General features: G+C 58.0%; 1 protein-coding gene across 1 annotated transcript; it reads left to right on the top strand.

Annotated features, from left to right (window-relative positions):
* Positions 1 to 155: 155 nt before the first annotated feature.
* On the top strand, positions 156 to 20824 carry LASP1 (LIM and SH3 protein 1). The gene is made up of 7 exons (XM_086864746.1): positions 156 to 424; positions 6633 to 6727; positions 12604 to 12688; positions 16935 to 17042; positions 18401 to 18551; positions 19178 to 19281; positions 20517 to 20824. The coding sequence occupies exons 1-7, from the start codon at positions 356 to 358 to the stop codon at positions 20688 to 20690; spliced, it is 786 nt and encodes a 261-aa protein (XP_086720872.1). The 5' UTR covers positions 156 to 355; the 3' UTR covers positions 20691 to 20824.
* The last annotated feature ends 1273 nt before the right edge of the window (positions 20825 to 22097 follow it).

The following is a 22097-nucleotide window of genomic DNA, read 5'->3' as shown; positions in this document are numbered from 1 at the left end:
TTCGAATCCCGCCGAGACCGGAATGTACATTTATTTATATATATATTTTTTTTCTGCTGTTGTTTTTTTTTTTTTATTCTGTTTTTAACCTTTTTAGGGTTGTTTCAGCTCGCCGCCTCCTCCCTAGGGGCGCGCACCCGCGTTCCGTGCGCGCGCACGCGTAGGCGAGCGCTCCGCCCTCACCCTCCCCTCCTTCTTCCCTTTTTTCCCACCTCCTCCTCCCCCTTTTCCCGACTATTTAAAGTCGCGACATCGCGGGCGGCGGCTCAGTGGAAGAAGAAGGCGGCGGCGGAGTGTGGGAATAATTTTATTTTATTTTTTTTTTCCCCCCTTTCCACGCGAAATTTTTTTAGCCATGAATCCCAACTGTGCGCGCTGCGGGAAGATCGTGTATCCCACGGAGAAGGTGAACTGCTTGGATAAGGTGAGCTCCGGAGGGGTCGCACGTGGATTTGGGATTTATTTTATATTTTTTCCCCTAATGGATTGGATGTTTTTCACCTTTAACCGCTGTTCCTGGGGTTTTTTTTCCCTCGGGATCGCGTTCTCCTGGGGGGTCTCGGCCACATTCCAGCCCCCCGCGCGTGGCGCTTCCTTGTGGGCACGGCTCTTCCCCTCCGCCCTATTCCCGGGAATATTTCCACGCTTCCCACTCCAAACCTCGCTTTTCCCAGGGGGGAATTTCCACGCTGAACCCCATTGTCCCGGGGGGGACTCCAGGAAATCTGGCTCCCTTTTCCCAGGGATCTCTCCACACTTCCCACTCCCACCCCCCCTTTTTCCCGGGGGGATTTCCACGCTGCTTTTCCCCTCCTGTGTCCTGAGGGATCCCCGGGGATGGAGCTCTTTACCCGGGGGGGGCTCCGACAGCGTCCCCAGCCTTTTATTCCATCCCAAATATTCTGATTTATTTGGAATCTCCGATCCAAAGGCAGCACAGCCGTGTGGAGGCCCGAGGAAAGCAACAGTTAACGCTTCCCTGAATCCGGCAGCCTCATCTGGTTTCCATTATCGAGCTTTTTCCCCTTTTTTTTTTTCCCCTCTTATTTTTTTTTTTTTTTTCCAAAATCTTCCATCCCCATTGATACTTCTCCATTCCAAAATCCCATCCCTCCACTCCGGGGCTGCCTCCCTTAACCCGGAGTATTTTTTTTTTTTAGGGGTGGGGAGGGAGAATTTTCCCCTCCAACCCCAAATTTCTGGTGGAAGCTGGAGGTGGGGAAGGCGATGGTGGCTCTCCATTCCCGGTGCTTTTTTTCCCCATGGGATATTCCTTTGACTCTGGAGCCTCTCTCCTCCCCCTCCTCTCCCAGGCTTCTGGGACAACCAGTTTAGGGACTAAAAAAAGTAACTGGGAAGAAGAACGCTCCGCTCTCCAGCGGCATTCCTGAGCTCCGGCAGACCCCGCTGCTCGCATTTTTAAGGGATGATGTTTCTTCCTGAGGCCGGCAAGGGCTCGGAGCTGAACTCTCACCCCCAAATCCTGAGATTTGGGGGCTCCGTGCCCCCGGGAAGTGCTGGGATTGGGATTGGGGACAATAGGAAGGGGGAAAGGGTTGGGGGATAACCGGGAGGTGAAGGGGGGGTTTGGGGGATGCGGATAAAAGGAAGGGAAGGGGGGTTTGGGGGATGTTCCCAAGGGAAAGGGGGGTTGGGGATGGTGGATATTTGGGGAGGAAATTTGGATGGAGGGGTTTGGGGAAGGATTTGGAAGGATTTGGAGGGTGCTGGGGTTGAGCTGGCTGGAAGGGAAGGGGGTGTCGGGGTTGTGGCCGGGGGGGGAGCGGGGGTCCCTGGCGGCTCCGGGAGCTGCTGTGCTCCAGCTGGGGGAAGCAGGAGCCCGCAGTCACCATCTTGTCCTCCTCGGGCTCCTCAGCCACTTCCTCTTCCTAAAAACCGAGCGCTGCCGGCTCCTGCTGAGGCTCAACCCCACCCCGAGCGCCTCCGGCTCCCTTTTCCCGGAGAGCTGCCCCAGTTCCCGTAAAACCCTGGGCAGGGCCTTGCAGAGCCTCTGTCCCTGCTTTTCCCGGAGTGCGTCTGTCCCTGCTTTTCCAGCCCTTGGAATGTGTCTGTCCCCGCTTTTCCCGGCCTTTGGAGAGCCTCTGTCCCTGCTTTTCCAGCCCTTGGAATGTGTCTGTCCCCGCTTTTCCTGGAGTGCGTCTGTCCTTGCTTCTCCCGGCCTTTGGAATGTGTCTGCTCCTGCTTTTCCTGGCCTTTGGAGAGTTTCTGTCCCTGCTTTTCCTGCCCCTCTCCCTGGGGCAGAAACAGAGAGTTTCTGTCCCTGCTTTTCCAACCCATGTAATGTGTCTGTCCCTGCCTTTCCCAGCCCTTGGAGTGTGTTGGTCCCTGCTTTTCCTGGCCCTTGGAGAGCTTCTTTTCCAGCTCTTGGAGTGTGTCTGTCCCTGCCTTTCCCAGCCCTTGGAGTGTGTTGGTCCCTGCTTTTCCTGGCCCTTGGAGAGCTTCTTTTCCAGCTCTTGGAGTGTGTCTGTCCCTGCCTTTCCCAGCCCTGTCCCTGCCTTTCCCAGCCCTGTCCCTGCCTTTCCCAGCCCTGTCCCTGCCTTTCCCAGCCCTTTCCCTGTTTTCCCAGCCCTGTCCCTTCTTTTCCCAGCCTTTCCCAGCCCTGTCCCTGCCTTTCCCAGCCCTGTCCCAGCCTTTCCCAGCCCTCTCCCTGCCGTTCCCTCTCCCTGCCGTTCCCTGTCCCTGCCTTTCCCAGTCCCTGTTTTCCCAGCCCTGTCCCTGCCGTTCCCTGTCCCTGCCGTTCCCTGTCCCTGCCGTTCCCTGTCCCTGCCGTTCCCTGTCCCTGCCTTTCCCAGTCCCTGTTTTCCCAGCCCTGTCCCTGCCTTTCCCAGCCCCGTTCCCCGGGCAGAGTCCGAAGGGCAGCCGGGCCGTGTTGGCAGAAGCCGGGAGGGGACGGCCACACCTTGGGGTGTCTGGGAGCGACAGCTGCGCCCTGGGAACTGGGAAAAGCCCGCTTCCCTTCAGGATTTATGGAAAACTCCTCTTGTGCCGTGCCAGGGTGGCTTTGGGGACCCGTCCCTGCCCCCACCAGCTCCGGTTTCCGCTGGGGAAGTGACACCCGGAACCCGCGGGGTTCTGAGAGCCCCGAGCCCCGCCAGCCCTTGGCTCCTCCGCTCCAGGGCATCCCTGGATCCGCTGCTCTTCCCAAATCCTGGAGCGAAGGCTTTGCCTGGTGGCAGCCAGAGCAGCCGGGGATCCCTGCAAGTATCCCAGGTTGGAGAGGGATAATCTGGGACACTGGGACATGTCCCTGCCTGTGGCAGGATGAGTTTTAAGGTCCCTTCCATCCCAAACCATTCCATGATCATAAATCCAAGGCATCCTTTATTACCCCAGCACGGATTATCTCTGACCCACTCACCTGGAAACTTTCAGAGCTGTTTTCCTTTAACTCCATCATTAAATCCTTTCATTCTGCTGAGGTTGTGTCGCTCAGAAGAGCTTCCAAAATGTGTGCTCGCACTTAGAATTCCTGTCCGGAATGTGGGAGCAGCCGGGATCGCCTCCAGGCTCAGAATTGGGAATCACAGGGTCTTGGTGTTCCTCTAAAGCCTCATTTGGAGCCTGTCCTCTTTCTCCACGCGAGAACATTCCTGGGAGCCGAAATAACTCCCAGTCCCCGGTGTCCAGTGCTGCTCCGGCCTCCCTGCGGCGCCACCGCGGGTTCCGTGCGTTAATTCCATCCCCATCCCTGGGACAAACGGGGGCTCGGCCACGGGAAAACGCTCCGTGGGCATCCCAGCTCCCGTGGAGAGCCTTGGGAAGAGCTGGGAATGTCGCTGTGGAGCGATTCCTGCTGGGAGCTGGGATGGGAATGCGCTGGGAATGCTCCGGGATGGAAGCAGGGCCTGCCCGGGAGCGTCGTGATGCTGTGGATCAAGGGATCTGCTGATCCTGGGATTGGGGTTCTTTCATTCCTGGATCACAGGGATCTGCTGATCCTGGGATTGGGGTTCTTTCATTCCTGGATCACAGGGATCTGCTGATCCTGGGATTGGGGTTCTTTCATTCCTGGATCACAGGGATCTGCTGATCCTGGGATTGGGGTTCTTTCATTCCTGGATCACAGGGATCTGCTGATCCTGGGATTGGGGTTCTTTCATTCCTGGATCACAGGGATCTGCTGATCCTGGGATTGGGGTTCTTTCATTCCTGGATCACAGGGATCTGCTGATCCTGGGATTGGGGTTCTTTCCCTCTGGATGACAGGGATCTGCTGCTCCCAGAGCTGGGATTGGGGTTCTTTCATTCCTGGATCACAGGGATCTGCTGATCCTGGGATTTGGGCTCTTTCCCTCTGGATCACAGGGATCTGCTGCTCCCAGAGCTGGGATTTGGGTTCTTTCATTCCTGGATCACAGGGATCTGCTGATCCTGGTGCTGGGATTGGGGTTCTTTCATTCCTGGATCACAGGGATCTGCTGATCCTGGTGCTGGGATTGGCGTTCTTTCATTCCTGGATCACAGGGATCTGCTGCTCCCAGAGCTGGGATTTGGGTTCTTTCCCCCTGGATCACAGGGATCTGCTGCTCTTGGGGTTGGGATTCTTTCCCTGTTGGATCACAGGGATCTGCTGCTCCCAGAGCTGGGATTGGGGTTCTTTCATTCCTGGATCACAGGGATCTGCTGATCCTGGGATTGGGATTGGGGTTCTTTCCTTCCTGGATCACAGGGATCTGCTACTGTTCCCAGATTTGAGATTGGGGTTGTTTCCCTGTTGGATCACAGGGATCTGCTCTCAGATCCTGGGATTGGGGTTCTTTCCCCCTGGATCACAGGGATCTGCCTCCAGCTGTGCCAGATCCTCCTGGGATTGGGGAATTCCTTGAGGAAAGGCTCTGGGATGGGGCTGGCTCAGTTCCCCCCACGGATCAGAGGTGCCACCACCGGCAGCTCCCGCTGGGAAAGACTCGGAAAGAACCCTCAACCCTCCAGAACAGCCTGGAGCTTCCAACAACCCCCAAAACCTCGGGATTCAGCTCGATCCATCCCCCAGGAGCCGGGAAGCAGGGAAAGCACCCCGGGGTGAGCCCAGGGGAGGAACAAACTCTCCTGTCCGGAGCTGAGTCACACCCCAGAGCCCGGCGGGGTTTGAGCTCCGGGTGTGGCAGTGGGAACGCGGATCTTGGACACGGGAATCGCCTCCTCGGACCTTTGGGAGTGGAAATCCCGGGAAACAGCGGCTGGGTTTGAGGGCTGAGCGCTGAAGGCCTGGCTTGAAGGGTGTTCCACTCTAATTAGTGCTTGGAGCTGCTAATTGGGCTTTTCCTGGATTTTTGGGGTGGTTTGGGAGCTGAGGGGTTGCCCCAGGGCAGGTGAGGAAGGTGAAGGTTTTGCTCCGGGCTCTGCTTTCCGTGCTCCAGCTCAGCCCCTGCCCAGGATGGAGCTCCAGGAAATTCCTGGGAGCTGGGAATTCCAGAATTCCCACCAGATCCCTGAAATCCCCGTGGGAACGCCGAGCCGGGGGCTGCCAGGACACTGAGCGGCCTCAAAATCCCAAAATCAGAATCATTTCAGTCGGGAGAGACCTCCCGGATCATCAAATCCAGCCTTGAATTCCAGCTCTGCGACATTCCCGGCTCAGCTCTGAGCGGGAACAATTTCTTTAGGATCAACCCCAAAAAAGAACCCAAAACCTCCCCTTTGGGGTTGACTCTTTGGGATTTCTGTGCCTTGGATCCATCTCTGCTTCCCATGGGAAGATTTTCCCTCTTGGCTCGTGCGGCCTCACCTTTCCTGCTCTTCTGGCTGGGAAAAAAAAATTCCCAAATCCCAAAAAAAACCCCAAAGCGGCCGCTTGGAACCTCCAAACTCAGCCCCGCCGAGGTTTCACTCGTGTTTCCCGCAGAAGGAAAATTCCCGTCAATTTCCAGAGCCGCGGAATTAAAAACAAACGCGTTGGGAAAATCGGGAGAGGCGGAATTTTATCCCGGATTAAGCGGGATATTCCCCGTGCTCGTTTATCCCAGTTTCTCTTCCCCACTCCCAAAATATTCCTCGATATTTAAAGGGAGTTTGGAAACCGGATTTTTTGGAGCGCTGGCGGATCTCAGATGGAAAATTTGGTTTTCCTGGGGTCGCAGATGGGATTCCAGCGGGGATTTTGGGATTCTGGCAGGAAATTGTGGGATTCTGGTGGGAATTCCAGGATTCCAATGGAGATTTTGGGATTCCAGTGGGGATTTCGTGATTCCAGTGGGGAATTTTGGGATTCTGGTGGGGAATTTTGTGATTCCGATGGGAATTTTACGATTCTGGCGGGAATTTCAGGAATCCAGCGGGGAATTTCGCTATTCTGGTGGGGATTCCAGTGGGAATTTTGTGATTCCAGTAGGGATTCCAGTGGGAATTTCACGATTCTGGCAGGGATTTCGCGATTCCCATGGGAATTTCACGATTCTGGCAGGAATTTCATGATTCCAACAGGAATTTTGGGATTCTGGCAGGGAATTTTGAGATTCCAACAGGGATTTGGGAATTCTGGTGGGTATTTCGGGATTCTGGCAGGGAATTTCGGAATTCTGACAGGGAATTTCGTGATTCCAGCGGGAATTCCACAATTCCAGCGGGATTTGGGGATCCCTGGTGCTGACGGCTGCTCTCTGCTGTTGCAGTTCTGGCACAAATCGTGTTTCCACTGCGAGACGTGCAAGATGACCCTGAACATGAAGAACTACAAGGGCTACGAGAAGAAGCCGTACTGCAACGCGTAAGTGCCGCTCCGGGGGCTCCCGTGGGATATTCCCGTGGGATATTCCCGTGGGATATTCCTGAGGGATGTTCCCGTGGAACATTCCCGTGGGATATTCCCGTGGAACATTCCCGTGGGATATTCCTGAGGGATATTCCTGTGGTATATTCCTGAGGGATATTCCTGAGGGATATTCCCGTGGGATATTCCCGAGGGATATTCCTATGGGATATTCCTGTGGGATATTCCTGTGGGATGTTCCCGTGGGATATTCCTGTGGGATATTCCATGGGATATTCCCGTGGAACATTCCCGTGGAACATTCCCGTGGGATATTCCCGTGGAACATTCCCGTGGAACATTCCCGTGGAACATTCCCGAGGGATATTCCCAAGGGATATTCCCGAGGGATATTCCCGAGGGATATTCCCGTGGGATATTCCCGAGGGATGTTCCCGAGGGATATTCCTGTGGGATATTCCCGATATTCCTCCCTCAAACGCCTCCTCCCCCTGAAACCCGGAGCTCCTTCCCTGCGGCTCCACGGAATTCCGGGGGGAGGAAGTGAAGCCTTGGATGGAGGGGTCAGTCCTGGTTAGTACTGGTGTTAAACTGGTTAGTACTGGTGTTAAACTGGTTAGTACTGGTGTTAAATGGGTTAGGGTTGGTGTTAAATGGGTTAGGGTTGGTGTTAAACCGGTTAGTACTGGTGTTAAACTGGTTAGTACTGGTGTTAAATGGGTTAGGGTTGGTGTTAAACCAGTCAGTACCGGTGTTAAACCGGTTAGTACTGGTGTTAAACTGGTTAGTACTGGTGTTAAAGTGGTTAGTGCTGGTGTTAAACCGGTTAGTGCTGGTGTTAAACCGGTTAGTACTGGTGTTAAACTGGTTAGGACTGGTGTTAAACTGGTTAGTACTGGTGTTAAACCAGGGTTACACCCCCAGTTGCCCTCCTGTGGCTTTTCCAGGTGTTTTTTCCCAGCTGTGGCTCATCCAAAATCCTGGAATTCCGGATTCCAGGCGGAATATTCCAGTTTCTGCAGGGAATGGCGTTTCTGGGGATCAGGAATAGAAAATTATTGGTTGGAAAATAAATGGATTTTTTTGTTGAAGTTTATTTTTGCGGGGTGGGGACGGCACCGTGCGAGCTCCAACTTTTTGGTGGGAAAAATGGGAAATTTGGGAATCCTGTGCGTGCTGAGGCTTCGGGATGAGGATTTTGGGAGCAGAGCTGAGTGTCCAGAGCTTCCCAATCCCAGTTTTCGTGGGATTTGCCCATCCCGGGGTCCTGCAGGGGCGAGGGATTCGGGATAATAATGGGAAATTCCTGACATTCCAAGGAATCCATTCCCTTTGATGCCTCTTTAACCCTTCCCAGCCCTGAGCACAGAAATTTCCCAAAATCCTTCCTTTTTTTCCCCGTTTTCCTTGTCTTAAAGTGAACCTGCTGGCATGGGAGGGTTTTCCAGGGAGAAATGGAAAACTCCAGGCTTGGATTTAGGCTCGGTTCCTTCCCAGCTGCTCCCTGGGAAAGCAGAAATTCCAGAGGACACCCCCGGGAGGAGCCGACCCTTCCCAAATTCCCGGAGTGGGGCTGGAGGGACGCGCTCCTGTCCCGGGAAAAGGGGGTGGAAAAGCAGGAAAAGCAGTTTATCCTGGCAGGGAATTGGCTGCTTTTCCAACAGGCTCCTCTCTGTTCCAGCCCTGGTCTCCTGCCAAATTCCTGAGTTTCTTTCTTCGGGAGAGCAGGAGGAAAAGGGCCGGGCTTCCTCCGGCCAGGACATTCCCCCAGCCGGGAATCTGGGAGAAGCCTTTGGGGCTGGATCCCGGGGCCATTCCCGGTGGGAATTGCCGCTCCCTGGCCCCAGCTGGGCACTGGGAGGGACTGGTGGCCCTGGAAGTGACACTTGAGCACTTGGAGGTGGAAGAAGGCAAAATCCCGGGAAGTGAAAAGCTGGAGAGAGGAGCCGGGCAAGGCTCCAATTCCAGGCTCCAGCTGCTCCCGGATTTTAGCGAGGTTTGAATATGGAGCTCGCAGGGATCAGGGAGATCCCCCTGGCACAGATCCCACCTGGAAAATCCCTGCTGAGGGCTCAGAGCTGAATGTTCAGGATGGGAGAAATGCTGCTTTTAGGGCAGGGATGTGATGAGATGGGATGGGATCCATGGGATGGGATGGGAGATGGGATGGGATGGGATGGGATGGGATGGGATGGGATCCATGGGATGGGATGGGATGGGAGATGGGATGGTTTTAGGATGGGATGGGATCCATGGGATGGGATGGGATGGGAGATGGGATGGGATGGGAGATGGGATGGGATCCATGGGATGGGATGGGATGGGATGGGATGGGATGGGATCCATGGGATGGGATGGGAGATGGGATGGGATGGTTTTAGGATGGGATGGGATCCATGGGATGGGATCCATGGGATGGGATCCATGGGATGGGATCCATGGGATGGGATCCATGGGATGGGATGGGATCCATGGGATGGGATCCATGGGATGGGATCCATGGGATGGGATCCATGGGATGGGATCCATGGGATGGGATGGGATCCATGGGATGGGATCCATGGGATATCACTCCAACCCCCGCTCCTGCCGGGAAGGTGGGAAACACAGATCCCACAGAAAGGAGTGTCTGGATTTGCTTCCCTCCATCCCTATGGAATTCTCCTCCCTTCTCCCTGCTCAGGGGGTGCAGGAATTTGGCCCCCCAGAGGAGCCCTTTCCCCCGCGGGGTATCCGCGGAGCAGCCGGCTGGATGAACTTCCGTTGGGCTGGGAATTGCGGCGCTCATCCCGCTGCTAATGCGGGAGCCAGACGGGAGCTCAGCCCCCGGGAGGCTCCGCTGACCTGATTTAGCAGCGCCACAAAAGCCGCCTGCTCTGGGCCTCCCGGGAATCCCCTGCTGGTGGGATTTTCCGGGATTTTCAGGGTGGGAAGGAGGTTTGGGGTCCCTGTGTGGGGTTCTGGAATGTCCTGGGTTCGGAGGGATCACCAAGGATGGTGAGGCCCAGCACTCCCAGCCTGTCCCTGGGAGCGGTGTCAGAACATTCCTGGAGCTCTGGGATCCACCGGAACATCCCCAGGCCCTGCACAGACACCCCGAAATCCCAGCCTGTCCCTGGGAGCAGTGTCAGAACATTCCTGAAGCTCTGGGATCCACCGGGATCTCCAGAACATCCCCAGGCCCTGCACAGACACCCCAAAATCCCAGCCTGTCCCTGGGAGCGGTGTCAGAACATTCCTGGAGCTCTGGGATCCATAGGGATCACCAGAACATCCCCAGGCCCTGCACAGACACCCCAAAATCCCAGCCTGTCCCTGGGAGCGGTGTCCGAACCCCCGGAGCAGCCCCGGGGCCGTGCCCGTTCCCTCGGGAGCTGCTCCAGTGACACTCTCGGGTGTTTTTGGGAAAAACCTTCCCCAAACTCCCCCTGAGTGGAGGAGGGGCTGGGGCCTCCCTTTGGGCAGCGCCAGCAGGAATCATCCTCCTCCTCCAGCCTGGAATTCCCTGAGGGCTGGAACGCCTCTTCCCCAGGGAGCTGGGGGGAAAAGCTGTGCCCAATCCTGGAAGATTCCGAATCCGAAATTCCCTGAGAACTGAATCGGCTTTTCCCCAGGGAGCAGCTCCAGGAGCTGGGGAGAAAAGCTGTGCCCAATCCCGGGGGAATATCCCAAATCCAGAATTCTCTGAGGGCTGGAACGCCTCTTCTTCAGGGAGCAGCTCCCGGGATCTGGAGGGGAAAGCGGTTCCCAGTCCTGGGAGAAGATCCCAAATCCGAAATTCCCTGAGAACTGAATCGGCTTCTCCTCAGGGAGCAGCTCCAGGAGCTAGGGGGAAAAATCTGTGCCTGATCCCGGGGGAAGATCCCGAATCCGGAATTCCCTGATGATTGAATCGGCTTTTCCCGAGGGAGCAGCTCCCGGGATCTGGAGGGAAAAGCTGTTCCCGATCCCGAATCCGTGCCGTTCATCCCACACCCGGCACAGATGGATCCCTCCTGTTAACTCAGGGCTGAGCAAAATCTGCCTCAAACCCTTGCGAGATTCCCTCAAAATCCAAAGGAATCCTAATCCCAGGCTGGGCTGGAGCGTTGGATTCGGGCTGGTTGTTGTTTTCCATGTTATTTTTAATTCCCTCCTCCTCCTGCCACGGTTTCCCGTTTTTCCGGAGCTCCTCGGGGATGGATTCCTGCATTTCCCAGCCCTGATCTCCTCCCTAATCGCGTGCCCGGAGCAGGGATGCGGTTGCCATGGCAATCCCGGGGATGCTCCGTGTCCGCTCCGTGCCATTCCATTCGGGAATGTCGGGAAAAAGCGCTGCCGAGCCAGGGAAAACCCTCGGGGTTTGTAAAACCCCGTGATGGGAATGCTCCCAGGGGGAATTTGGGATCTGGCATGTGCCAGAATTCCTGACAGCAGGGATCAGCGCTGTGGGGGAGCCCTGGGATCCCCAAAAACCAGCGGGACCCGGCTCTCCCCTGCGGAGGGGACAGCAGGATCCCCTCTCCAGGGGAGTTATCCCGGTTTTTGTGTGGATTTGGGAGTGGGGCAGCACCGGGCTGGTGTCGGTGAGCAGGATGGGGACAGCTCTTCCCTGCCCCCTGCTCCAGGGATTTCCCAGCAAGCTCCCACTTTGGGAATTCCACGTTCAGGCTGTGCAAGAGGAGCCCGTGACCTTTTCCCAAAGGCATTTTCCCCTCTCCCATCTGTGCCGCGGCCCCAGAGCTGCCATCTGCTCCGGCTCGGCTTTCCCGGGGCCTTTCCTGGGAATTGTGGGGCGTGGAGGGCTCTGCTTCCATGGCAGCCGGGCTGGAGATGCTCCAGGCAGAGCTGTGGGACCGGATCCAGCGCTGGGATCAGCTCTTCCCTTTCTTGGCAGCTGAGAGACCCCAAACCCTGCAGCTCCCGCTGGGCTTTTCCACTGAACATTCCCAGTGATCCAGGGATCCATCCATGCTCTTTTCCACATCTCCTGGAGGTGGGAATGGGAAGTGTGGGAGCATCCAGGAGCTCTGGCTGTTCCCGCTCTCCCAGAGCTCTCCCTGAGCCTCTCCAAGTTCCTGTCCCCGTTCCTGTGCCTCGTTCCCGTTATCCCGGCGCGGTTTGTGCCGGGATCGGGACGTTCTGCAGCACCGGGAAACTCCAGCCCGAGGCTGCTGTGGCTGAATCCTCGCTCGGGGAGAGCTCGGGCTGTGCCTGGGACCCTGCAGAGCCGAGGCTGCAGCTTTTCCTGGGATAACGGGGCCCAGAACGTGGAAAGGTCTGTCCTGGAATCCCACACGGGCCTGGAACGGCTTCGTCCCCGAGGGGAAAACTCCGTTTTTGCTGTTTTGTGAGAAATGTGACACTGGGAGAGAGCCCAGGGAGAAAAGTGTTGGCTGGGGGAGAACGCGCAGGGAGAAACCCCATTGTTGGAGAAATCCCATTGTTGGAGAAACCCCATTGTTGGAGAAATCCCAATGTTTGTCCCAGAAATTCCATTGTCTGGGCAATCCCAATATCCCAGAAATCCCAATATCCCAGAAATCCCAATATCCCAGAAATGCCATTGTCCAGTCAATCCCAGTGTCCCAGAAATTCCATTGTCTGGGCAATCCCAATATCCCAGAGATCCCAATATCCCAGAGATCCCAATATCGCAGAAATCCCAATATCCCAGAAATCCCATTGTCCAGTCAATCCCACATCTGCCCAACCCTCTGTGGATGCATCGAGGGAGCGGGACAGGACCCCTGGAACGTTCCCAACCCTCGGGGTCTGGGCTTTGGGCTGGCACTGCCGGTGGGCTCGCTGATCCCAGAGGGTTTTTCCAGCCCCGGGGATTCCGGGATGGGGAATTGCCGTGTCCTGGCGTTAACGGTGTCCTTCCCTCGCAGACACTACCCCAAGCAATCCTTCACCATGGTGGCAGACACGCCCGAGAACCTGCGCCTAAAGCAGCAGAGTGAGCTCCAGAGCCAGGTGAGCCCCCTGGAATTCCCAAATTCCCCACGGGATAAACCCACACCGACCTTTCCCGTGATTTGGGAGCTCTCTGGGCCCTTCCAGCCCTGGAAATTCCACGATTCTCTGGCTGCTTCCCAAATCCCTCCCAGGTTTGGGGTGTGGGTCCCTCATCTGGGGTCTGTGTTTGCTGTTCCTGTCCGCATCCTGGGTTCTGGGGTTTCCCACAGCTGGGAATGCGCCTCTCCCACGCCCGCTTTGCCTCTTCCCAGCCGGATTCCAGGTGGGAAAGGGCAGGATCCTCACCTGGACGGGTGTGGATTGTTCCAGATGTTCCCTGTGGAGCCAGAAACAAACGGCTGCAGGGAGAGGGCCGGGCTCAGAGGAGAATTCCAGGTTTTCCTGGGAAGAGCAGTGGGAGAGGCTGTCCCTGGGGTCATCCTGGAATTCCTTTCGCTCCAGAACCCCGGGAAAAGGGGTGGGAGCCACAGTTTTGTAGGAAAACCGCTGGAAGTGCAGGAATGGGCATTGAGGGGGGGCTGAGGGAGCTGGGAAAGGGCTCAGCCCGAGAAAAAGGAGGTTCAGAGGGACCTTCCCAATCCCTACAATTCCCTGGAAGGAGCCAGGTGGGGGGTCAGGATTTTCCCCAAATTGACAGGATGAGAGGAAAGGGCCTCACGTCTCTCCAGGGAAGGTTGAGGTCGGATATCAGGGAAAAACCATTCCCTGGAAAGGTTTTCCAGCTGGAAAAGCAGCAGGAAAGGAGCTGCCAGGGGTCACCATCCCTGAAATGTCCCAAAACCCGGAGGTGGCGCTGGGGCTCTGATCCCCGAGGGCTTTTCCAGCCGGAAGAATTCCATGTTTTCCTGGGATCCGGCTCAGTCAGAGGCTCGGATGTCACAGCCCTGCTCCCGAGCTCGCTGTGCTGGAAATAAACCCATCCAGAGGCGATTCCAGCGGCTGCCAGGAGAGCCAGGATGTGGCAGCCGCCCTGCGAGTCCATTTCATTCCCGTTTTCCCTTGGGAATGGGGCAGTTGGACAGCCCGGGGTGCTGTCAGCAAGGCCCCCGGCTCAGCGGGAGGGATTTTCCGAGCCGTTTTCAGTCGGATTTTCGGGATCAGATCCCGAAGGATGCCGTGACCTTGTCCCTTCTCCTCCCATCAGGCCGAGCTGGCAGGAGCGGGAGAGCCGATCCCTTGGGATGCAGCCAGGAGGAGGAGGAGGAGCAGGGGGAGCCTCACCTGGGGCAGAGCCAGCGGGGCCAGGGCCACCCTGGGGTCCCCAAAGCTCAGTTTTTGTCCCCAAAGCTCAGCTTTTGTCCCCAAAGCTCAGCTTTTGTCCCAGCCCTTCCCCCTGGGAGTGGCTCAGCAGATCCCTGGCTCAGGCTCAGAGCTGAGCCCAGCCTGGGGCTGGATTTGTGTCCCAGAGGTGACAGGGACAGGGGACAGGGACAGGGGATGGCAGGGACAAGGAGAGGGGACAGGGGATGATGGGGACAGGGACAGGGAATGGCAGGGACAGGGGACAGGGGATGGCTGGGACAGGGACAGGAGACAGGGACAGGGAGATGATGGGCACAGGGACAGAGAGATGGGATGGCAGGGACACGGAATGGCAGGGATAGGGGGATGGGATGACAGGGACAGGGGATGACAGGGACAAGGGGACACCGTGGCTTTTCCATGGCAACCACGGCGGTGCTGCAGCTCCAGCCCTTCCTGGGTTGTTGTTTATGGCGGGAGAGCCAGGGGAGGGCTCTGAGCCCGGGGGGCTCTTCTGCCACCAGCTGGTCGCCACAGCTCAGCCCCTGTCCCTGACCCCTGTCCCTGTCCCCTCCTCGGGAGCCGGGCCCCGCTGTGTCCCTGGGGCTGATCCCGAGGTCGATTCCCTGTTTTCCCCAGCAGGAATATCCCAGAGTCCTGCTCTGGTGGGATTGGGAATGGGGGGATCACCGGAGCCACCACTGGGGCTGGGGGTGACAGGGACAGAGTGACAGGGACAGGGTGACAGGATGGGTGACTAGGACAGGTGACAAGGACAGGTGACAAGGACAGGCAGCCAGGGACGGGTGACAGGGACGGGTGACAAGGACAGGCAGACAGGGACGGGTGACAGGGATAGGTGACAAGGACAGGCTGCAGGGACGGGTGACAGGGACAGGTGACAAGGACAGGCAGCCAGGGATGGGTGACAGGTGACAAGGACAGGCAGCCAGGGACGGGTGACAAGGACAGGCAGACAGGGACGGGTGACAGGGATAGGTGACAAGGACAGGCTGCAGGGACGGGTGACAGGGACAGGTGACAAGGACAGGCAGCAGGGAGGGGTGACAGGTGACAAGGACAGGCAGCAGGGACGGATGACAAGGACAGGTGACAAGGACAGGCAGCCAGGAATGGGTGACAGGATGGGTGACAGGGTGACAGGGACAGGTGACAAGGACAGACAGCAGGGACGGGTGACAGGTGACAAGGACAGGCAGCCAAGGACAGGTGACAAGGACAGATGACAAGGACAGGCAGCCAGGAATGGGTGACAGGGACAGGTGACAAGGACAGGCTGCCAGGGACAGGTGACAGGTGACAAGGACAGGCTGCAGGGACGGGTGACAGGTGACAAGGAGACAGCAGGGACGGGTGACAGGTGACAAGGACAGGCAGCCAGGGATGGGTGACAGGTGACAAGGACAGGCAGCAGGGACGGGTGACAGGTGACAAGGACAGGCTGCCAGGCCACAGCGGTTCCGTGTCCCTCCTCCATCCCCTCTATTCCCGTCCCGCGGAGGCGGCTCCGGTTCCGTTCCCAGGAAGCCGCCACCTCCTGCCAGGCCAGAAATGTCCCCAAAGTGCCACCACAGGCTGCTCCTCCCGGCCCAGCGTGGCACGGAAATTGCAGCTTCCCCTCCTGTAGCTCCATTCCCGAGCTTTTCCCAGCGGGAATTTGGGCACGGCCCTTCCTGCCCCTCCCGGCCCTGCTTTCGTGCCGGGCCCTGATGTGGGAAGGGATTTTCCCTTTGGAACTCCTGGAATTGCGGAGAAAGGGAGCGGCTCCCCCAGGAAAATTAATTGTGGGGCCAGTTTTAATTCCTTGGATCATCCTCATCCCCCTGGGAATTTTTTTGGGAATTTTTTAGGGATTTTTAGGGATTTTAAAACACGGGTGGTTTTTAGGGATTCCCGTGTCCCAAAAATCAGCGGGGTGGGATTTAGGGGGTTAAAAATACAGGATTTGTCAGGATCTTCCCTTGGGATTGGCTTCCAGCCTGGAAATTCCTGGTCTTTCCAGGCTGGAGGAGAGAGCTCTCCTGCCCACAGAGAAACGGGATCGGCGGGATCGGGGATCCTTTGGGTGCTGGAGATCCCGGAAAATCCCTCTGTGCCATCAGTGGGGAGCCTCAGGGGGCTCAGGAATGTTCAGGGATATTCAGGAATACTCAGGAATGCTCAGGAATGTTCCAGAATGCTCAGGAATGCTCAGGGATATTCAGGAATACTCAGGAATGCTCAGGAATGCTGAGGGATATTCAGGAATGCTCAGGAATGTTCCAGAATGTTCAGGAATGCTCAGGGATATTCAGGAATATTCAGGAATACTCAGAAATACTCAGGGATGTTAAGGAACGCTCCAGGATAATCAGGAATGTTCAGGAATATTTGGGGATTTTCAGGAATGTTCAGGAATGTTCAGGAATGTTCCGGAATGCTCAGGAATGCTCAGGGATATTCAGGAATGTTCCAGAATGTTCTGGAATGTTCAGGAATGTTCAGGAATGCTCAGGGATATTCAGGAATGCTCTGGAATGCTCAGGAATGTTCCAGAATGTTCCGGAATCCTCAGGAATGCTCTGGGATATTCAGGAATGTTCTGGAATGCTCTGGGATGTTCCGGAATGTCCAGGGATACTCAGGAATGCTCAGGGATATTCAGGAATGTTCAGGAATGCTCAGGGATACTCAGGAATGCTCAGGGATATTCAGGAATGTTCTGGAATGCTCAGGAATGTTCCGGAATGCTCAGGAATGCTCAGGAATGCTCTGGGATATTCAGAAATGTTCCGGAATGCTCAGGGATATTCAGGAATGTTCTGGAATGCTCAGGGATGCTCAGGAATTTCTGGAATGCTCTGGGGCTGCCCCTGAGCGAGGCAGGAGCTCCCCCAGCCGTGGGCCGCGGTCGGGCCCTGCCCCCAGCCCGGCTCCGCGCTCTCCTGCTTCTCCCCGAGTTTTCCTCATCCCAGTTCCCAATCCCGCTGTTCCTGCCCAGATCCGCTACAAGGAGGAGTTTGAGAAGAACAAGGGGAAAGGTTTCAGCGTGGTGGCCGACACCCCGGAGCTGCAGAGGATCAGGAAGACTCAGGATCAGATCAGCAACGTGAGTGGCTTCTCCTCCCTGCCCCGACCGGGAAACGGCCCGGGATTGTAAATTCCTGGGGTCACGAATTCCTGGGATCGCAAATTCCTGGGGTCACGAATTCCTGGGGTCACGAATTCCTGGGGTCACAAATTCCAGGGGTCACAAATTCCTGGGATCACAAATTCCTGGGGTCACGAATTCCTGGGGTCACAAATTCTGGGATCACGAATTCTGGGATCACAAATTCCTGGGATCACAAATTCCTGGATCACGAATTCTGGGGTCACAAATTCCTGGGGTTACGAATTCTGGGATCACAAATTCTGGGATCACGAATTCCTGGATCACAAATTCCTGGGGTCACAAATTCCGGGATCACAAATTCCTGGGGTCACAAATTCCTGGGGTCACGAATTCTGGGATCACGAATTCCTGGATCACAAATTTCTGGGGTCACAAATTCCTGGGGTCACAAATTCCTGGGGTCACAAATTCCAGGATCACAAATTCCGGGATCACAAATTCCGGGATCACAAATTCCTGGATCACAAATTCCTGGGGTCAGGGATGGTCAGAAATGTTGAGGTATGCTCAGGAATGTTCAGGAATGCTCAGGAATGTTCAGGAATGCTCAGGGATTCACAGGAATGAACAGGGCTGTTCCTGCTCCCAGGGCTGTTCCCGGGGCTGTTCCCATCTCCCAGGGCTGTTCCCGAGGCTGTTCCTGTTCCCGGGGCTGTTTCCGAGGCTGTTCCCATCTCCCGGGGGTCCCCACAGGGTTCTGCCCCCGGGGTTCCCTCTGCTCCAGCCCATCCCTGTTTAACCAGGGCACATTCCCGGGCTCCAGGTGCTTCCCAATGGGAATGCGCTCATTAACACCCTCCCCTTTGTCCCCCACACCAAAATTCCTAAAGGGGTTTTGCTCCTTGTTCCCGTGGTTTGGGAGGTGCAGCCGGGGTTGAATCTGATCCTGGGAAAATTCCTCATCCCGCCCAGGACCCACCGGGATCCGCTCCCGCCTGAGCCCGAGTGCTCCGAGCTGATCTGGGAAAGGATCCCGGGATTCTCTGGGGTGGGAAGAGGGCTGGGATGAGGTGAAGGATCCCGGGATTCTCTGGGGTGGGAAAAGGGCTGGGATGAGGTGAAGGATCCTGGGATTCTCTGGGATGGGAAAAGGGCTGGGATGAGGTGAAGGATCCCAGATTTGCTGGGGTGGGAAGAGGGCTGGGATGAGGTGAAGGATCCCAGATTTGCTGGGGTGGGAAAAGGGCTGGGATGAGGTGAAGGATCCCAGATTTGCTGGGGTGGGAAGAGGGCTGGGATGAGGTGAAGGAATCCTTTGGGCTGGAAAAGCTCTGAGCTCTCCCCTCCTGCAGATCAAGTACCATGAGGAGTTTGAGCGGAGCCGGATGGGCCCCAGCCCCAGCGAGGGCTCAGAGCCAGAGCGCCGCAATTCCCAGGAGAGCAGCGGCTACCGGCGAGTGGAGCAGCAGCAGCAGCAGCCCGGGCACCACAGCCAGCCTGCGGGTGAGGGGGGACAGACCAGGGGCTTCCCAAATCCCAGCTCAGGATCCACCCAAATCCCAGCTCGGGATCCACCCAAATCCCAGTTCGTGGATCCACCCAAATCCCAGCTCAGGATCCACCCAAATCCCATCTTGGGATCCACCCAAATCCCATCTTGGGATCCACCCAAATCCCTGTTCATGGATCCACCCAAATCCCAGCTCAGGATCCACTCAAATCCCAGCTCGGGATCCACCCAAATCCCAGCTCAGGATCCACCCAAATCCCATCTTGGGATCCACCCAAATCCCTGTTCATGGATCCACCCAAATCCCAGCTCAGGATCCACTCAAATCCCAGCTCGGGATCCACCCAAATCCCAGCTCAGGATCCACCCTTCCCTCCACATCCCAGCTCAGGATCCACCCTAATCCCAGCACGGGATCCACCCAAATCCCAGCTTGGGATCCACCCTAATCCCAGTTTGGGATCCACCCTAATCCCAGTTTGGGATCCACCCTAATCCCAGCTCAGGTTCCACCCTTCCCTCCACATCCCAGCTCGGGATCCACCCTAATCCAAACTCAGGATCCTGGTTCATGGATCCACCCGAATCCCAGTTCACGGATGCCCCTTTCCCTCCCCAGTTTTCCAGCAGCAGCAGCAGCAGCCGCCTCCATCCCAATCCTACGGCTACAAGGAGCCGGCGGCTCCGGCCTCGTCCCAGCGCAACGCCCCGGCCGGAGGGGGGGTGAGTGCAGCCCAGCCCCCGTCCCCAGCCCGGATCCCTCGGCTTCCTCAGCCCCGGGAAAACTCACCTGGAAGGGCTTGGATTGGTCTGGGCACCGAGAACCGCCCGGGTCCGGCGCGCCCCGAGCCTGTCCCTGGGGCTGTGACCCCTCCCCTGTCCCTGGGACTGTGACCTCTACCCTGTCCTTGGGGCTGTGACCCCTCCCCTGTCCCTGGGACTGTGACCTCTACCCTGTCCTTGGGGCTGTGACCCCTCCCCTGTCCCTGGGACTGTGACTTCTACCCTGTCCTTGGGGCTGTGACCCCTCCCCTGTCCCTGGGACTGTGACCCCTCCCCTGTCCCTGGGACTGTGACCCCTCCCCTGTCCCTGGGACTGTGACTTCTACCCTGTCCTTGGGGTTGTGACCCCTCCCCTGTCCCTGGGACTGTGACCCCTCCCCTGTCTCTGGGGCTGTGACCCCTCCCCTGTCTCTGGGGCTGTGACCTCTACCCTGTCCTTGGGAAAGGGCTGTGCCATGTCCCTGTGGCCATGTCCCCTGTGTCCCCTGGGGCTGTGACACTGTCCCCTGTGTCCCTGTGGCCATGTCCCTGGGACTGTGCCATGTCCCCATGTCCCTGTGGCCATGTCCCCATGTCCCTGGGGCTGTGACACTGTCCCCCGTGTCCCCATGTCCCCCATTTCCCCCATGTCCCCATATCCCCATGTCCCTGTCCCATATCCCCACATCCCCATAACCCCATGTCCCCATATCCCTCCCCTATGTCCCCATGTCCCTGTCCCATATTCCCATGTCCCTGTGTCCCTCATCCCCTAATCCCCATGTCCCTGTTCCATATCCCTGTCCCACACCCCCCTGTCCCCGTGTCCCATGTCCCCCATGTCCCCATATCCTCACATCCCCGTGTCCCCATGTCCCTCATCCCTGTGTCCCCATGTCCCTCATCCCCGTGTCCCCATGTCCCTGTCCCATATCCCCATATCCCCATGTCCCTAATCCCCACATCCCCGTGTCCCCATGTCCCTCATCCCCGTGTCCCCGTGTCCCTCATCCCCGTGTCCCCATGTCCCTCATCCCCGTGTCCCCGTGTCCCTCATCCCCGTGTCCCCATGTCCCACATCCCCGTGTCCCCATGTCCCTCATCCCCGTGTCCCCGTGTCCCTCATCCCCGTGTCCCCATGTCCCTCATCCCCGTGTCCCTGTGTCCCTCATCCCCGTGTCCCCGTGTCCCCACAGAAGCGTTTCCGCGCCGTCTACGATTACAACGCAGCGGACGAGGACGAGGTGTCGTTCCAGGACGGGGACACCATCATCAACGTGCAGCAGATCGATGACGGCTGGATGTACGGCACGGTGGAGCGCACGGGCGACACGGGAATGCTCCCGGCCAACTACGTGGAGGCCATCTGAGCCCATGTCCCCTCCCGGTGTCCCCTCCCCGTGTCCCCTCCCCGCGTCCCCGCTGTGTCCGGTTTCTGTCGCCAGTTCTGCTCCCGGGTGGCCCCACGGGGGCTGAGGGGCCGTGTGGGGGTGGGGATCGATCCCCCAGGGTTTTCCTGCTCCCGTCGCTCCTGCCCGGCCTCTCCCGGGAAATCTCCGGGATCCCGGAAAAGGGAGGGAGGGAGAGGCCACGGCGGGACCAAATTGCAGCTGTGGAGTGGGAGAGGCGAGGGGAGCTCATTCCGAGGGTGCCCCTGGGCTCAGGGATGGGATGGCAGCTCCTCCTGTTCCCCACTCATCCCGTTCCCGGCTCCTCCCGTTCCCGGCTCATCCCATTCCCGGCTCATCCCGTTCCCGGCTCATCCCGCTCCTGTTCCCGGCTCATCCCGCTCCTGTTCCCGGCTCATCCCGCTCGTGTTCCCGGCTCATCCCGCTCCTGTTCCCATTCCCGGCTCATCCCATTCCCGGCTCATCCCGTTCCCGGCTCCCATTCCCGGATCATCCCGTTCCCGTTCCCGGCTCATCCCGCTCCCGTTCCCGGCTCCTGTTCCCCACTCATCCCGTTCCCGGCTCATCCCGCTCCCGGCTCATCCCGTTCCCGTTCCCGGCTCCTCCCGTTCCCGGCTCATCCCGCTCCTGTTCCCGGCTCATCCCGCTCCTGTTCCCGTTCCCGGCTCATCCCGCTCCTGTTCCCGGCTCCTGTTCCCAGCTCATCCCGCTCCTGTTCCCGGCTCCTGTTCCCGGCTCATCCCACTCCTGTTCCCGGCTCCTGTTCTCAGCTCATCCCGCTCCTGTTCCTGTTCTCGGCTCATCCCGTTCCCGGCTCCTGTTCCCGGCTCATCCCGCTCCCGTTCCCGTTCCCGGCTCCCGTTCCCGGCTCATCCCGCTCCCGTTCCTGGCTCATCCCGCTCCCGTTCCCGGCTCATCCCGCTCCCGTTCCTGGCTCATCCCGCTCCCGTTCCTGGCTCATCCCGCTCCTGTTCCCGGCTCCTGTTCTCGGCTCATCCCGCTCCTGTTCCTGTTCTAGGCTCATCCCGTTCCCGTTCCCGGCTCCCGTTCCCGGCTCATCCCGCTCCCGTTCCCGTTCCCGGCTCCCGTTCCCGGCTCATCCCGCTCCCGTTCCCGGCTCATCCCGCTCCCGTTCCCGGCTCATCCCGCTCCCGTTCCTGGCTCATCCCGTTCCCGTTCCTGGCTCATCCCGCTCCCGTTCCCGGCTCATCCCGCTCCCGTTCCCGGCTCATCCCGCTCCCGGCTCCCCTGCGCAGTTTCCGTTCCATCTTTGCTCCCTTTGCCCTCAGAGCAGGAAAGCGTTTGGTTCAAGTCCCCCGGGAAAGCTGTCGGCGTTCCGAGCTCTGGGCAGCCCTGGAGGAGCCTCTG

The sequence above is a fragment of the Cyanistes caeruleus genome, chromosome 27, assembly GCF_971803275.1.
Source record: "Cyanistes caeruleus chromosome 27, bCyaCae1.hap1.1, whole genome shotgun sequence".
NCBI classification, from domain to species: Eukaryota; Metazoa; Chordata; class Aves; order Passeriformes; family Paridae; genus Cyanistes; species Cyanistes caeruleus.
This window is presented reverse-complemented; position numbering and strand designations above follow the sequence as displayed.

Excerpts from the sequence above, each read along its gene's own strand:
- LASP1 (XM_086864746.1), top strand. The coding sequence starts at position 356 with ATGAATCCCAACTGTGCGCGCTGCGGGAAGATCGTGTATCCCACGGAG. Across the intron at positions 6,728-12,603 it reads AAGAAGCCGTACTGCAACGC|ACACTACCCCAAGCAATCCT; the intron begins GTAAGTGCCGCT and ends CTTCCCTCGCAG. Across the intron at positions 18,552-19,177 it reads GCACCACAGCCAGCCTGCGG|TTTTCCAGCAGCAGCAGCAG; the intron begins GTGAGGGGGGAC and ends TTCCCTCCCCAG.